This window comes from Natrix helvetica (assembly GCF_964273705.1).
Source record: "Natrix helvetica genome assembly, chromosome: 2".
NCBI classification, from domain to species: domain Eukaryota; kingdom Metazoa; phylum Chordata; class Lepidosauria; order Squamata; family Natricidae; genus Natrix; species Natrix helvetica.
Genome location: NC_138552.1, coordinates 154766166 through 154782879, shown reverse-complemented (window position 1 = coordinate 154782879; position 16714 = coordinate 154766166). Strand labels below are relative to the sequence as shown.

Sequence of the window (16714 nt, the reverse complement as noted above, 5' to 3'; positions counted from 1 at the left end):
GGAATGACAGTTTTATTTCCACTTCTCGTGGTTTACAAAATAGCAATGCTGCAGCAATGCTAAAAGGGCCTAAAGTAGAAATTACCCTCTTCTATCCTCCTAGAATATATGAGCCAATTATTAGGAGAGTGATTCTGACAATAGGCATATTCACCAAATAATTGCAGCTCGCTGCTATCCATCTGAAATTGGAGAAGGGAGCAAGGCTCCCAGATACAGAATTTGAGGTAAAAACAACAGGCAGCTAAACTTGAGAGATGTAGTTCTAAAGAGATAGGAACTATATACAGTCTAAAATTCCCACAACGTTACCAGGTCGTCTTGACAAAAGGGAGATCATTAAATCTGGAGTTTCTCCCATCCCACCACTTCACTATCTCTACCCAAATGTGCTCGTGGCAGCTCCCTGAGCTTTAGGCCAGTCGTTCCCTCTCTATATAGTGGACTATATTCCTGCAACATCCCATTGATTAGAGTTATATGGATCATGCAGCCCAAATCAGCTAGAAGCCAGCACTTGAAGGAAAGCCTTCATCCAGTGTCCCTTGTCCTTTGTTTGAGATGCTTCTGCTTCTGCTCTCTGTTCACACTCTCCTTTGCCACAGCTGCTTTGCTAAGTTGAGCAGAGCTTGGCATGGCCAGGGATGAAAAGCAGCCAGCGGAAGCCAGGGAGAGAGAGAGAGGGATTCAAGCATCTGTGAGTGGCTGTTATGCGCTTGGAGTGCAGCGGCATTACAGCTGTCTGTCTGCCTAATGTTGCCCAGAGGACACTTGTAAGGACTGATGGCATCTCTTCCCGAGAAGGGCAATCAGATCTTCTCCCTGCAAGGGGCTCGGCTGCACTTCTGAGCTACAGGGAACTTTCTGCCTGTGTTTTTGTTTGTTTGTGAACTTCACTGAAGGAAGTCTTTATGTTTTTGTTTTGCGAACAATGATTGAAAACAGCCTGGGTTTTTTTATGGGATTCGATCTGCAGCATAATGTCCCTATTGCTGGTCTGAATAGGTGTTGCAGAAACTGGCTTGTGGCGTTGCCTCTCCTCAGTAAAAAAAGAGAACTGCATCTCATTCTCCGTTCACTGGGAAGAAAAAGATTTAGCACTGCACCATTTTCTTGGCAGCTTTCCTTCCCTCCCTCCCGCCCGTCTTCCTTCTTTTTTTTTCCTCCATCTTCTTCCTTCCTCCCTCCTTCCTTTTCTCCATATCCTCCTTCCTTCCTTCCTCCCTCCTTTTCTCCATCTCTCTTCCTCCCTGCCCTCCCTTTCTCCATCTCCTCCCTCCCTCCCTCGCGCCTTCTTTTCTCCATCTCCTCCCTCCCTCCCTCGCACCTTCTTTTTTCCATCTCCCTTCCTTCTTTTTCCTTCCTTCCTTCCTTTCCTTCCTCTCTCATACCCTTTTTTAAAAAAAATACAGAAGATGGTTGGACAAATACACAAAGATACAATCTAAATTAAGAACTGCAAATAATATTTATTTGTTCTTACATAAGATGGCAGTTTTTCAATTAAAACTAAACAATATGTTCTTTCTTGTTTTTACATTTTTATCGTACATTTTACTAATTTGTGAGGACATAGAGCTTTTCCAATTATTATCACACATCCTAAAGGTCTGCTCTGCTAAAAAAAACATGTTTTGTACTTCCTTTATACAACTCCCACCAGTGTTAATCTTAGTGACTTCTGCAGAGGCATGAGCAGAGGTCTGCATTTCTATTGGTTTGCAGTTTGTTTATTTGTTTTGCAGTGTAATTGGACAAAAGAGATTGTTTTGTTTTAAATTGTTACATTGGAGAATATATTTTCAAAATTGTCCATATTTACATGAACTCTAAAGGTAAAGCGTACTTTTGAATCAATCAGAATAAATACATTTCTGCTAGTCTTGGATAACACATATTAAAAAGGGTTGTAAAGCAAGTAACAAAATATTCCACATCAAGTAAAAAAAAAAAAGGGGGTGCATGTTTCACTGCAGTTCTAACTATTCTGTTCCACAGCCCTTTTTACAATCCTATCCCATGATAACAGACAAGACCAAGTTTAGGGATGTCATTACCGACTCTGAAAGCAGTCAGATTTGCAACCTGATTCTATATATTAATGTTAAAAAGCAAATTTCACTGAAAACAATGGAATTTCCTGAGCACACCTAAGAATTGGAGCCCTGGACATGTTAAAATTCCTTTTATCATAGTGTTCATTTTGCAACATAATAAACACCTTTTTCCTGGCGTGGAACTTCTGATCCCTTTAAGCTGTGCAAGATCTTCATGAGCCATGTGTTCTCTCACATGAGGAGCCAGCCTCTAAACTAAGGGAGTGAGAAATTGGCTGGTGCTACAGGCAGCAGCCTTTAAACCCCAGGAGCTTCAGTAGTGTAGGAGTGGCAGAGAAGCTTGGCAGATTTTTCCAGGCTCCTAAGCCCGACACATAAGTGCAAGACCCCAGACCCAGATAGTCCTGAAACCCTTGTGCTCCTTGCCAAAATGAAGTAGTGGTTTTTTTTTTGTTTTGGTTTTTCAGCATCGGATCAGTAAGAGAAGCGGAAGGGTGTACATTTAATGACTTAAATCAGATGATTGCTCATCAGTAGTCCTAATTAATGACTTGGTGTATGCATTCTCTCTCTCTCTCTCTCTCTCTTTGTCTTCCTCCCTGCCTTTTGTTCCCTTAAATGATTGCTTCCTTGCAGAATTGCCAGAGCTCAAAGCGGAGAGGTTGTTTCCCAGCTTTGTATTATGCTTCATTTATTCAGACAGTCTGTTCCTTTCCCCAATCAAGCCTCTCTCTCCATTGAGTGGGTGCAGGTTTTTCACAGCAACATGGCAGAATGTTAGAAACACGGTGCTCAAAATGTGGTGATGTTAACGAGGGGAAATCGTTTCAGTTGGAATACATATGACCGATAATTGATGGCTAGGGAAAGAGCTTCTAATTTATTTGTGCACATTCACAAGCTGCTCTCATTTTACAGCCTCTGTTCAGCTATGGAGGTCACGTCTGGGCCGGGTGATGTACTCCACGGCAAACTGCCTGCTAATGATGAAGGTAGGTGGGTGCTCTTGCTGCGGATTTACCATATATACTCAAGTAGAATGTCAAGAGAGGCTGAAGAGAAGGTAGATTGCCTTTTGCGGTCATGTGGAAGCATAGCTGGCGATTCCTGCCGAAATCATTTCGGAGGTGAGACAAAACAGCAACACAAAAGGACTGGATTTCCAGGCTGCCACCGTTTTCTTTGGCTTTTGTGTATTTGTTGGCAAGAGGTAGAGGCCGACTTGTCAGAAAAGGTTTTGAATGAGGAACACATCGATTCAAACTGCAGCAGGGCCATCACATCCCTTGTATCCAGACAGCATCCTAAAACTAGTGGCACCCGTTATTCAAATTGTGTTCTAATATTGTTTGTGCTGCAGACTTTCACGCTGTCATTGATTTCAGGTTCAGACGTGGCAGAGCCTAATATGTACATATCATGCAGCATCTCCGTTTCTTTCTAATGCCATTGGAAAAGAAAGCGCAACAATTCCTTTCCTGTTTTATAAATGCTCCAAAGCACAGAAATGTTTGGCTGCTAATAATACAAAAAGGGCAACAGATAATATCCATGAGGACTGTTTCACAAATCAGTGAAGTCTCCAGAAACGTTTTCTTTTTACTTCTCTCTGTAGTAATAGCATTGGTTTCCATTGTCAAGTCCCAAGCTAAACTGAGTCATTGTTCAATCTATAGAGTCTCTATGAGGTTAATTTCAGCTGAAATCTCTGTGAATGTTTGTAGTTTCTCTTGCAGGACTAAAAATTAGTCTCCAGGTGAATTAATATCCCCTCATTTAATTTGTTCAGATGCCCCACTAAGGTCAGTGTCTTAATTTAATAAAGGACTACAGACCAGTTCAAAAATTCATAATGAGACTTTTCTTGGGGGAGTAGCTGAAGAAAAAAAGCTGCATTTGACCAGTGCTACCATTCAGAATCTTCCTACTTTTCAGTTCCCCTTTGCATGGCTAGTGTCACTTTGGAAGAATAAACATGATTTGTTGTGAATTTCCTCCAAGATATAGATGAATGAGCATGCTGTCAGCCTTTACTTCCTTGTCTCAGCTGCATTTCTGATTTTTGCCTGGAGGGAGTTGAGGCTTTCGAATCAGTCCAGAGAAGCATTTTTCTTCCCATCTGTCAATTTATGCAGATTTCCTTCAAAAAACAGTGGAAAGATGAAATTCTAGGACCGTTCGGCACTTCAGATTTGAGTCCAAAAAGCTGCTTGGAAGCACAGACATTATCTCTTTCTACATCTCTTTCAAGCATCTGGATCTTTATCTAGCTCACAATCTTGGGAAAAGATGCAGCTACTTTAAAGAGTTGCAGAGAGGATTACATACACATTCAGAAGATCTTTGGGGAGCTGAATCTAAAACTCCATACAGCCCTACTTCTTTATAACCGATTTATGCTCTCAAGATTAGCAGCAATCACAAGAAATATAAAAATACTGTATTTAGCTAATATAATTTTGCAGATCATATTGTTTAGCTTACTTCTTCCATGTGATAAATTAGCAATTGGTAAGATGGCTCATGTATACAAACAGTAATATGATTACCAGATGACGTGCCCTCACTTAGAAAGAGCACTATGTAGTAGGTCTTTGTGATCTTTGAGCTTAACTGTAACCTATAAGTGATTACGACACTAATATGGAGCTTACACAGAGAAAGAAATTATTTATGAAGAGGAGTTCTGTATATATTTCTAGTGCATTCAAACATACCATTGCAAATTGCAAAAAATAAAAAAAATGCATCTTTGGGAAGTTCCCTTCAAAAAATGCATCTTTGGGAAGCCATTTCCCAGATCTAGGACAACTTGCTGTGGGCCTGAGGCCAACTTGCAGCCAACTTGCCGTGGCCAACTCACCATGAGACAATTCACCGTGGGTCAAGCTTTACACTAATATTGAAGAAATGGTGGAACAGAATCATTAAAGAAAAGATGCCAAAGGAGAAACAAAAATTAAAATGTTTTTAAAATTATTTTAAATAATTTGAATTTTTGAATTGTCCCACAGCGACTTGGCCATCGCAACTTGGCCGCAACAAGTTGGCCATGGTGAGTTGTCCCATTCCGCAAACAGCTTGCTGCATGGAATTGTTTCCTTAAGCTGCATTTCAAACCAACAATTGATAGGTCGAAAACTATTTTTCAGTTGCCATTTGTATGGCTACAGCCTTGTAGCATATATGAGCTGTGGTGGCACAGTGGTCAGAGTGCACTACTGCAGGCTACTTCTGCTGATCACCGGCTGCCAGCAGTTTGACAGATCGACTCTCACCAGGCTCAAGGTTGACTCAGCCTTCCATCCCTCCTAGGTCAGTAAAATGAAGACAGAGATTGTTGGGGGCAATATGCTTACTTTGTAAGGCTGTAGAAGGGCTGTAAAAGCACTTAGAGAGGGCTGTAAAAGCACTATGAAGTGGTATAAAAGTCTAAGTGCTATTGCTTGCGTTTCTATTTTAATGCGGCTATTTGAGCATTTTCCTTGGAGTACACTACTATTTCTAACAACCCTCAATAAACTATGAAAAACAATATTCATACTCTGGTAGCCACAAAGTAGACTTTGCTCTCTTCAGCAAGTTATCTAAATCTATCCGTAGTCTTCAGATCTACAGTATCCATCACAAAGGAGTCATTATTACCGTATATATCTTTGGATAAAAAAATTCTATGATATTTGACAAACATAACACTAGCACTTAGACTTATATACCGCTTCACAGTGCTCTACAGCCCTCTCTAAGCGTTTTACAGAGTCAGCATATTTCCCCAACAATGATATTTTATAGGCTACCCCCTTTCCCCTGAAAATACAGATTGAGCCCTGGAATTTTCAGCTGTGTAGGAATCCTGGAAGGTATCATCCCACCTAATTTGGGGAATAGATAGTTGGAGAGATTAGATAGTATATATCTTTATACTTTAAAGATGCTTTAGCAAAATAAGTCAAGAAGGGACAATAATTTTAAACAAAAAGGTTTCCTTGAATAGTTGGAATTTGGAATTTTAAGGTGAAAAAAGGGGCTCTGAAATGCACAAATTTCAGAATCGGTTCTTTTTCTTTGCATTTACTTTTCTTAAAGCATCTCTCTTTAGTAGCAGCTGAACATCTGTTTTTCCCCTGTGTATAGTTTGTTTGTTTGTTTGTTCCATCACAGCTCAGTGTATATTTACAGGAATTTGGTGCAGCTTTTATATTCTATATTTTTTCCAAAGAAGACATTTAGTTGTCAGCTGTAATTTAATGTGTCATGAATAAATTAGATTTCTTCTGGAATTGCTGTAAAATGCAGTGTGCTGCCATCTAGCAACAGCCCTCCCCTCTCCTCCTCAAAAGACAGTAGCATACATTGCATTCTTATAAATTGGAAAACCAGTTTCTTTCTAACAAAAAGCACAAGTAGATTGCTAAGAATAAGGAATAAGATGAGTAAAAGGTGCATTTCTTATTAATTGGGCACTGATCTGCATTGGTAGGAGTTATTTAGGCCATTGGTCCCTCACCCTCTGTGGGGTCAGATGTCAAACTGCTCTTACTGATAGGACTTTTTCCCACTTTCTGTTGGTCAGAATCTGCCTTCCAGGAATGCAAATGCATCACTCTGTGTCTTAAACTCTAGAAGAAAATGAAACAGGAGTTGGTCTTTTGCATGACATCCTTTCACATATTTGAAGGATGCTATCATATCCCTCCTCAGATGTTTTTCCTCAAAGCAAAAGCTATCCAGCTGCTTCCACCTCTCTCATCTTTCATCTCCTATCATCTTTGCTAGCCCTGCTCAAAACATGTTGCGTGTTGTTTGATTCCTTCATCAGAGGTGGTGGCCAGAACTGGATACGGTATTTGAGTCTGACCAAAGAAGAAGAAAGCTGTGCGATTCCCCGCCACAATTTGAAAGTTACATTTTAGTTGATACCATCTAAAATCATGTCTCTTTTGCAAGTACATTTTGATTCATCCCCTGAAGTCAATTATTGTTCAGAAATATTTTTTATATGTAATATTGTCAAACCAAGTATTATCCTACTCCATGCCCTTAAATTTGATTCTCTCTTAAATGAAGAACTACAGATTCGTCTGCTAGACTTCATTTGGTTATTTTCAGCCCATTCCTCAAACCTACCAAGATTGTTTTGAGTTTTATTTCTCTCTTCTAGTGTTTAGCTATCCAATTTTGTGTTATCTGAAATTTAATAATAATTTCTTAGCACTAAGAGGGCTTGAGACTTGTGCCATCCCATTCAATATCTTTAGCCAATCTGTGGTGATAAAAGCCATTGATGGAAACACCATGAGTATGATTTTCAAGCTAGTTATGTGTTCAATTAATTGACATGCTATTCAGCCTATGTTTAACTAGTTGCTCAATAGTTGGTGCTTGACCAGATATTTTGCTTGAATCAAAATATATTACATTCCACATCCTGTTAAAGAGATCCCTTTTAAACTGATCAGTTATGAACCTAATATAAGTAGTCCTCATTTAGCAACTGCCTCAGATAGTGTCCATTTACAAATGCAACAGTAATAAATGGCAATAAAAATTAATTTTATGATCAAGGCACACATTTATGACAACAAAAGCCTTCAGTGTGAAATTGATTAAGATCTGGTCAGTTTCAATGTGAATTGATTGGCAGGTTCTAATTTAAGGCCATAGAGCTGAGATTGTTAACTTGAAGTTAGCACTGTCCTGGGGAGCAGAGCAGCTCAGGCAGAGAGATAGCTTCTTTAATTTCTCTGTCCTGCAACGGGACAAAACGGGGGGAAATGGTACAGGCACAGGACATTAATGTGCAAGGTCTTTAGCTGAATGAGGTGGCAGCAACCAGTAACCTTTGAAGCATCTCTCTCTCTCTCTCTCTCACACACACACACACACACACACACACACACACGGTTCACTTAGTGACCATTTCCTGTACCAATTCCATGGCTTCAGGAAATAGATATTCAGAAATTAGATTTTGCTTATTTTACATGAAAGGGATCATAGCTTAAAATGAGAAAAGCTATTAATTGGCTATCACCACATTCATTCATAAATAAAAAAATAGCTCATAACTCCACAAAAATATACTCCATATTAGTCATAAGGGTGGCATAGGGTTGGAAAACAATTGGGTGAACAAATTGCATGGGTTTGAATACTGAAATATGAGCTCTCCAGAGCAAAAGAAGCATTTTCGTAGTCATCTAACCTTTTTGTTCTCCTTCTACCTCTCTCTTGTCTTTGTCATCAACCAATTAAAGCAGGAGACTCAGTCTCTTCTAGTAAAACGTAAGGCTGGTGCTTAACTACTTCCTTTTAATTTAGATTCACCTTTCTAATATAAAGGAGACAGAGAACATAAATCTGTGTACGGTTATGTTACAGCAGAATTGCTTGGCTACAGAATGGCTCTTGCCACTCTGCAGGCTGCAGGGAAGGCAGGGGTGGCCAAATAAAAAATGTTATGATTGCCTTGGCCTTAAGACTGGGGATCAATACTGTAACTGGGCTTTAAAGAAAGCTTTGGTGCTGCCTTAATCCTGTTTTTAAAAGAGGGACGTTCACCTGGATTTCTTTGGGCCAGGCACTCACTCTCAGCCCAACCCACCTCACAGGATTGTTGTTGTGGGGGAAATAGGAGGAGAAGTGGGGTATTCGGTATGTTCCCTGCCTTGAGTTATTTATACAATAAAGGCGGGATTAGATAAATAAATAATGTCCAGTTGTACATGTAATTTTCATTAATTGACTTGTCCAAATGCAATTCATACTCCCCCTCCCTCCACCCCCGCTTGGAGCATCCCTGTATGCGATGCCTCAGTGGAAAAGCTGGTGAGTCTGCCTGAAAGCAGAGTAGGTGTTAGGGCTTTGCATCTGGCAGCATCTCTGTTGGAGAAAGCCAGAAAGAGGAACAGATGGCAGGAGGCACCTTACTGCATATGGAGCTTCTGTGTCTGAAGAATGCATCTGAAGCCTCCCCTCCCCTCCCAGGTCTGTTATGACCACAGCTAGCCAGAAATCCACACCTGAAGATGGACTTTCCAGAGAAGCGTGTAATACAATTTTGGGAATAACTGAAGTGTGTGAGGGAGAGGGGCAAGAAGGAGGGAGGGAGGTGAGGCACAGGATCCCTGCCAGGTATTTGCAGAATTGTTACCTCTAGGCCTGTATGCAGAGCTATGGAGCCCTTTCTATAATAGAATTTCTCTGTTATTTGCTCCCATTCAGGGGATTTGGTTTTTAGTTTCTCATCAGTGCTTGTTTTGTGGTGTTTTATTCTAATGCAGTCTGTGTTTTTGGAACTTGTCAGATTAAAAAGACAATAAATGAAAATAAAAGAATAGGAGCCCAATCCTACAGCGTCCTCACTGGTGTTCTTACTATTGAAAATACGTTCGCAGAATTAATTTTCCTGCACTGAACTGATTTTCGTTCTCTCTCTTTTTCAACTGATTTTTTAAAGATGCACATTTAAATGGAGACCAAGGTATCTCCATCAGGAAGCTTATATGTGATGAACAAATAAACCTTTCTAATTGCCCCCTTTAAAAAAAAAAACCCATTCTTCAGAAGCATTGAAGAGTAATCAAAAGAGGGAGGAGGATGGGGGGGTGGGGGTGTTTCCTACTCTTTCACTGAACCCCCATCCCAGCACCGCTGAGCTCATTTGAAATCCCCTTCATTTAGCTGTAGCGACGGCTCCCTCATGAAGCAACACATAAGCTGTGGCCATTTTCCCAGCATGAATAATTTTCAGAGCATTGGAAATCTGGCCGAAAGAGCAGTTGGCACCACAGAAGTTTGCTTCCCATGCAGAATGATAAGGAACAATTTGTGTCTGTGTGCCTGCGTGTACGCACGTGTGTGTATGTCTTTGGGAGAGAGGGAGAGAGGAAGGAGAGAGCCAAAGGATGCTTATTGTGATCCTGGCAGATGTGAAACTGGTGCTTGCTGAAGCCTCCCTGAATTTGATTCGACTTTGGGGTTGCTTTGTCCTATGTGCTGTGTGCCTGTGATAGAAGCAGTGAAACATCGCTCCCACGTGGGGCTGTCTCTTCTTGTGTGTCCGCTCCCTCTGCTAGGTGCCAAGAAAATAGGAAATCCTGTCATCATATTTTCAGGCACGGTGTCCTTCCTACTTTGAAGATTTCTGCTTCCATCTGTTTTATCATGCATGTCTGCAGCTTCGCTCACTTTCAGGTATATGGAGCACAGAATAAATGTTGATTTTGCCTCCCTCCCCCTTTGTGCTTGCTTTACCCCTTAGGACTATGTGCTTGCTGTGGAGACATATCACACCGTCATGAAATATTACCCAGAGCAAGAGCCTCAGCTGTTGAGTGGAATTGGAAGGATTTTCCTGCAGGTATGTACCTGATTCTGAATAACGCCACATGAAAGCCCTGCTGAGCCCCATTACATTAGTATTAACATAGGAGAGGTTTTAAAGTCCCCTAATTTTAGATAGTTGGATGTGTGAATTGTGTCAGTCTGTGAAACAAAAATAATGGCAAAGTATTGCTGAAAGATGTAAAGCAGATGGCTGCATCAGTACCAAGTAAGTCTAGAAGGAAATATGAGGTAAATGTTCTAACAGTTCAGGGCGAACGTGGTTTGTCCACCTAACTTCTTGCTTTTCCAGAATACCTACAACTTAAATGTAATAAGCAATCCGACGGTTATTATTGAATGAAAACATAATAGTTGAAACAACAGACTCTGTAAACTCATTGAATTCACTGGTGAGCATTGTTTGGTAGACTAGCTGTTCCCTATTTAGTAAGAGATGCTGGATATTTGACATTTTCCACTCTGTTATAAACACACAGATACTGAATGATGAATGGCGTGTAATAAATACTCCACATTTTTTATGGAATTCATGAAAATAACTTTTCATTCCCCAAATTGCAATGCCAAATTCTCTGTAGTGGTCCTTGAGAGAAAGAAAAGGACCCTTTTGCCCTCTTAGCAACATGCAGCCCTAACCGCATCATCTAATCACGGCAATGTGTGTAGTTCACATAGCCAGCCAAATTATTTTCGCATAAAGAAAGAAAATCCTTAACATTTCTCTCCTTCCTGGTGTAAAAGTACAGTAACAAGCAAATACTAACAATAAGTTGCCTGAGGTGCTGTCTCACTTTGCCTGCTTCCATTTCTGTAACATAGTAAACATTTTTGATAGGAAATTTTATTTTTTGGTTTCCTGTGACACTGGTGCTTTTAAAAAAATCAATGCTGCATTTGTCTTCAGCATGGAATCTGTGCTTCTCTTGTTTTCTTCCCGTGTGACTTTAATACCAAAAGAAAATTTCTGTTTTCAGCATAATAGCAAACACAAGAAGGGATATTTAATTGCACCTTCTTACATCGGCCATATTTGGCTTGCTGCTGACAGTTCATTGAATCAGTCAGTTACAAATGGAATAACACTGAATCGTACCATAAACCTCCCAAGAGGTTACCGCTGAAATTTAGTCACTTTGTGAAAGATGGAATGGGAGAACCCATTTTCTTCACAAGTGGAGACTCCCAAGAAGGCTCTGAGATATTTTTATAATTTTACAATATTTCAGAGTTTCCTCATTTCTATAACTAAATTGAAGAGCTTAATGTTTGATTATTGAAGAATTTAATATTTGGTTCTGAATAATATGTATTAGACAGCTTGTAAAAAATTCTGGGAAGTGGCTGACAATTAGAAATTAACTCACTCAGAATACAATAGTAATAAAAGCTGTTAGTTTGTATAACTGTTATGAAGGAAAACTTTGGAATGAAGCACCGAAGCCCTTGAAAAATAAAAAGGAACTTGGCCTGGCATCAGAATGACACTAATTTAAGTGATGGATAGGACCTATGAGAAAGTCCTGCCTTGGAGGCTCTTGAGAAGGAAATTCAGGAGGAGGCTGAGGAGTTCCAGGAAGAGGAAAGTTGTCTTTCAAGTGTTGTGCTCCCAAGCCATGAAGAATGAAATTCAGCTCTACACCTCGGTTAGATAGCAAGTGCACCTAAGGAATCTGTAACATTTGGATCAGGACAATTGCAGGGAGTCAGCTGAAAGAAATGACTCTTTTTAAAGAAGCAATCTAACCCAGTCTTCTTTTGATTAAAAGAATATTATCATTAGGTGATTCACACTGAAAATAGCCTGTCGCAGGCAGAATATTAAAACATTTATCAGATCATTCTCGGAAAAACTGCTTGTGTCCTCTTACGTTGCCGAACGGACTTGCAATCCATCAAGTGAAACAGACGAGATTCCCTTTAGGAGACTGTTCTGAAGAGAGGAGCTGGCTTCCCAATTCTGCTCTTTCTCTACTAAGAGCCATCAGAGGCTGGTTTGCTGAAAAGGCAAGATTCCCAACCTTGGGTACGATGCAAGGAGACTGCCTGATGTCTCGGAGGAATAATCTGTCTGTCCAATTCACAGAACAGTGTTAACTGGCTCTGAAGGGACTACGGTCTTCCTCAATTCTTGCTCTTATCAGGGGCCTTGGGGGAAGAGAGATTATTGGACATTCTTGAATTAGTGGTTTTTACTGTCAGAGTGGGACCTTTCCCTTCCAGTGCAATATAATCGAAGATAAAGCCCAAGAAACCCATTGGCTTGCTTACATAACCTTGAACAATAGCATTTGAAAAGCCTGTGGCTTTACAAAAGGGCCAGGCATCACAGAAGCTGCCTCTCCTTTGCCAGGAGGCCATGTCTCCGTGCAGTCTGAGAAGCACAAGAAAAGCTGCGAAATTGTGAAATTGGGAGGGAGAGGAAATGGTTAGTTGGTTGGCTGGGTAGATTTATATCTTGCCCTTCTAATCTGGTGTGTACTTTGAGTTTTCTTACAACAAAAGTCAACACTAAAGTTAAAAATGTAAATCAAACTAGCATTAAATCAAGTAACTGTTAAAAACCTGGTTGGAAAAAAACTTGTTTTTATCTATTTTGCTATTTTTTTTGAGAATGGGGGCCTAGGTGTATCCTCTCAGGGAACACATCCCATAGCTTGGGAGCGAGGGGAGGGAAGACTGTCACCTTTGTGCCAGATAATAGGTCATGCTAGAGCTTCTCTTGTAGTTGCTTACTGCCAAATATGTTCTTGACAGTGATATTTCTCCAGGTTTACCCTAAACAATTTGACAACTAGTGCTTGTTTTACTTATTTCATCCAACAAGTGATATGCCAGTACAAAAAGTTCACTACCCTCCATGTTCAGTTAAAGAAATAACTAGAACTAGGTGTGCACAGTATGTACTTTATTAGACAACCAAGGTTGGCGTGGATCTGTTCTGCACTATATATCATATATTAGCTCTCACAATCACAGTGAAGTTCTCACAACGCAGGTGTTACAAGGGTATATGTCCCAATTAAAAGATATTTCGAAAACCTTTCTTACAAAGTAGTTTATGCCTATCAGCCTGGAAAAGATTACAAAATCAATTCGAAAATGTTGGGGCTCCACCAATTCATGTTCAGTAACTTAGGAAGCAAAGATTTGAACAATAAAAATTGTTTTAAATGACTCCCAAGTGCACAGCATGAAATCATCCAAGGAATCACAACCTCAGAATAACTAACAGGGATACTCAGGCCATCCTTGCCTTGGCTACTCCAGAATCAAAAACAATAAAAACAGGGTTGATGGAAGAATAGAAGGCCAAAATCATGGCTCACAAGAATACTACTGATGCTCATTCAGATTTGCCAAAAAGTACCTGGATATAATCCTCTTACCTTCTTAAGGAATGTTCCATGGGCAGGTGAATCAAAAGTCGAAGTATGCCAGATGGAAACCAAATACTACATTCCCTAATAAGACTCTCATTCCAGTTATTAAGCACTGAGGTGATAATATCATGGTTTGGGATTCTTTAGCTTAGGATCTGGGTAACTTGACATCACTAAAGGAAGCATTAATTCTGCCTTGTATCACAGTATTTTACAGGTGAATATTAGGCCATCTTCTCATCAGTTAAAAGAAAACAGCAAGTAATGATAGCTCTTAGCAAGAGTCTTATATACTGCTCCATGGTGCAAGGGGGCGTAGTAGTGAGAAAGTGATTTCAAATATGCAGGCAAGTCTATAGAGGTAGATCTTGTTTAGTGACCATTCAATGTTATGACAATGCTGTAACTTTACAAACAGTGATTGAATTTATGACCATTAGAGCATTCCTACTGTCATGTGATTATGATTCAGGTGCCTCACAGCCAGCATTAATGATGGTCACAGCATCCCAGTCACATGATCACCAGTTGCATACTTCACTTCACACAGCCAGCTTCCAACAGGCAGAGACAAAGGGAATGCTGACAGTAAAATCTGAATTGGACATTTAGTGTGGATTTGTTCTTGCTGTCTTTTGGCCAGACATCAAACCTTTTTCAAATGACTGAACTTGAGAAGCAACTGATCTTCCCTATGTCTAGTAGAAAAGGACTCTTGTAACAATCTCATAAACTGCTTTCAGTTCAGACTAGTAGTAGTAGTGTGTTCATAAATGGAAGAATGGATTGGCTTTCAGAGGCCACCGATAAACATTTATATAAAATGCCTGGAATAAGAACTGGAAGGTTGTTTTATCAGCAATAAAAACAGGATACTGTAGGTACAATGTGCCTTAACTGGAAATAAAAAGAGCTAAATAGCCATACATCGTGACATTTCTGTGTCACAACAAATTTATTAAAAAAAATTGTGAACAAATTTATCTGAGTTTTGGTTCTTTGGAATATTTTCTTGAATATTACTGAGCTATTTCTAAAGAATTTCTATTTCAGATTTGATATAATCTGAAGCCAAGAGCTAGATAGCTCTGAAATAGTCTATTCCACTGCTGCTACCTGCACAATGTCACACTTTGAGAGGGGGGGGGGAGAGGGAATGTGTTGTGTGCGTGTGTTAATAATTAACTAAAATCAATATTGACCCAAACTACTGATTTTAGCTATGTGTTGATGGGTTAGGGTTGGTATTTATATTTGTATAATATAAATACATATGTTACATTTTTCTCTTCTTTTGCTCCTGGTGTTGAAAGTAATTTATTTATGAAGATCTACCTATTGATGAGCCTCTCTTGTGCTTTGTTAATTAAAGTAACTGTAACTTATCATTTATGTGCCATCCAGATTGGAGACATTAAAATGGCCGAAAAGTATTTTCAAGACGTTGAAAAAGTGACTCAGAAATTGGATGGACTGAAGAACCAAATTATGGTTTTAATGAACAGGTGGGAGACATAAATGCCAAATTAATCTTAGACATGATTTTGCAAAGAATGCACTGTGAACATTAAGAGGCCCTAGAGAATACCCCTTTCTCTTCATCTTTTATGTAACCTCAGCTGCCAGAAAAAAAGCTGATTGGCACCTACCAGCCTATGAGATTTGTATGACATAGTGTAACCCTGAAAAAAATCCTTATTATAAGTTTTCTTCCTTGACCACTATATATATGCTTTGTTCTAACCACTTTCACATGCAAATGTATTCCTATATCAGCTTTACAGATTAATACTGCAATGCAGACTTACCCATAATTACTAAGAAGAACCATTTAACTCAGTGAAACATTGAATGTATTGGATCTAGAGCTGTGCTCAGCAAAATGTCATACATACTAGAGGAAGAGGCCTTCCTCACTCCGAGTCCTCTCTCCCTCTGTTCCTAGTTTCTCAAAAGTTGTACAGCATTATTGGGAGCACTTCCAAAAAGTAAGGGTTCTTGCACTTGGAATACAACTTCAAAGAAACTAGTTAAAATCACTAACCATTGGAAACTTCCATGGATCCCCTTTTTGTCTCTGAACAAAAGAAATAGTTATTGAAGTGTACTAATTTAATATTTTAAGTGCTTATCTAAAATTGTGAAGACCACATACATATTGGCAAAAAATATACAGAAAACAGAATTTGCTGAAGAATTCCGGTAAGTTGGAACTCAATGCTATACTTCTGTTCGCTTCTTCATAATCTATGAATTAGCTACTCAAGTTGCATTGTTTAATCTGAAATCTAAATTATAATTTAGACCCAAGATTAATTTATGAAGATCAACTGAGAGAACATCCATATCTATGAAAAGAAAAGAATATAGTTTCCTTTTATAACGGAGTCATTTTTGAAATAATACATACATTCTCTCCTTCTTACTCTATGTTTTAGAGCATTTCTCCATCTTGGTCAGAATAACTTTGCAGAAGCTCACAAATATTTCACAGAAATTTTGAAGATTGATCCATCGAATTCTGTGGTAAGAAATCTTAATGTTAAATAAGTAGCCATTGCTCATAAACTTTAAAAGTAAATTGTCCTTTTGTGTCTGATTTATAACATTGTATGGATATACAGGTAGACTTTGACCAACTACCATAATGGAGGCTGCCATGAGTCACAATAGCCGTTAAGTGAAGTGCCCACGTGGATCCGTCTTACTTACGATGCTCCATCCCTGTTCTTCCTGATGTGGTTGTTAAGTGAAACATGGGGTGCCTTAGGGGCCCTAAGGCAGGCCTTGGGAGACTTAGAATAAGTTCTGTCCCAGGTCTCTCAAGGCCTCTCCCAACCCCTGAGGTACACCATGCTCCAGTTCCCACTCCTCTGGCCGCATTGAATTATAGATTCTCAAAAAATGGTTGTCACTTCCAGAATTGCG

General features: G+C 39.5%; 1 protein-coding gene across 1 annotated transcript in view; it reads left to right on the top strand.

Annotated features, from left to right (window-relative positions):
• The window catches only part of TRAPPC12 (trafficking protein particle complex subunit 12), a 61633-nt gene that overhangs the window by 43299 nt on the left and 1620 nt on the right, over positions 1–16714 (top strand). Inside the window, exons 9-12 of the mRNA XM_081940602.1 lie at positions 2976–3049; positions 10321–10419; positions 15191–15291; positions 16225–16312. Coding sequence (XP_081796728.1) covers positions 2976–3049; positions 10321–10419; positions 15191–15291; positions 16225–16312 — 362 coding nt within the window. The remainder of the gene's footprint in view (positions 1–2975; positions 3050–10320; positions 10420–15190; positions 15292–16224; positions 16313–16714) is intronic.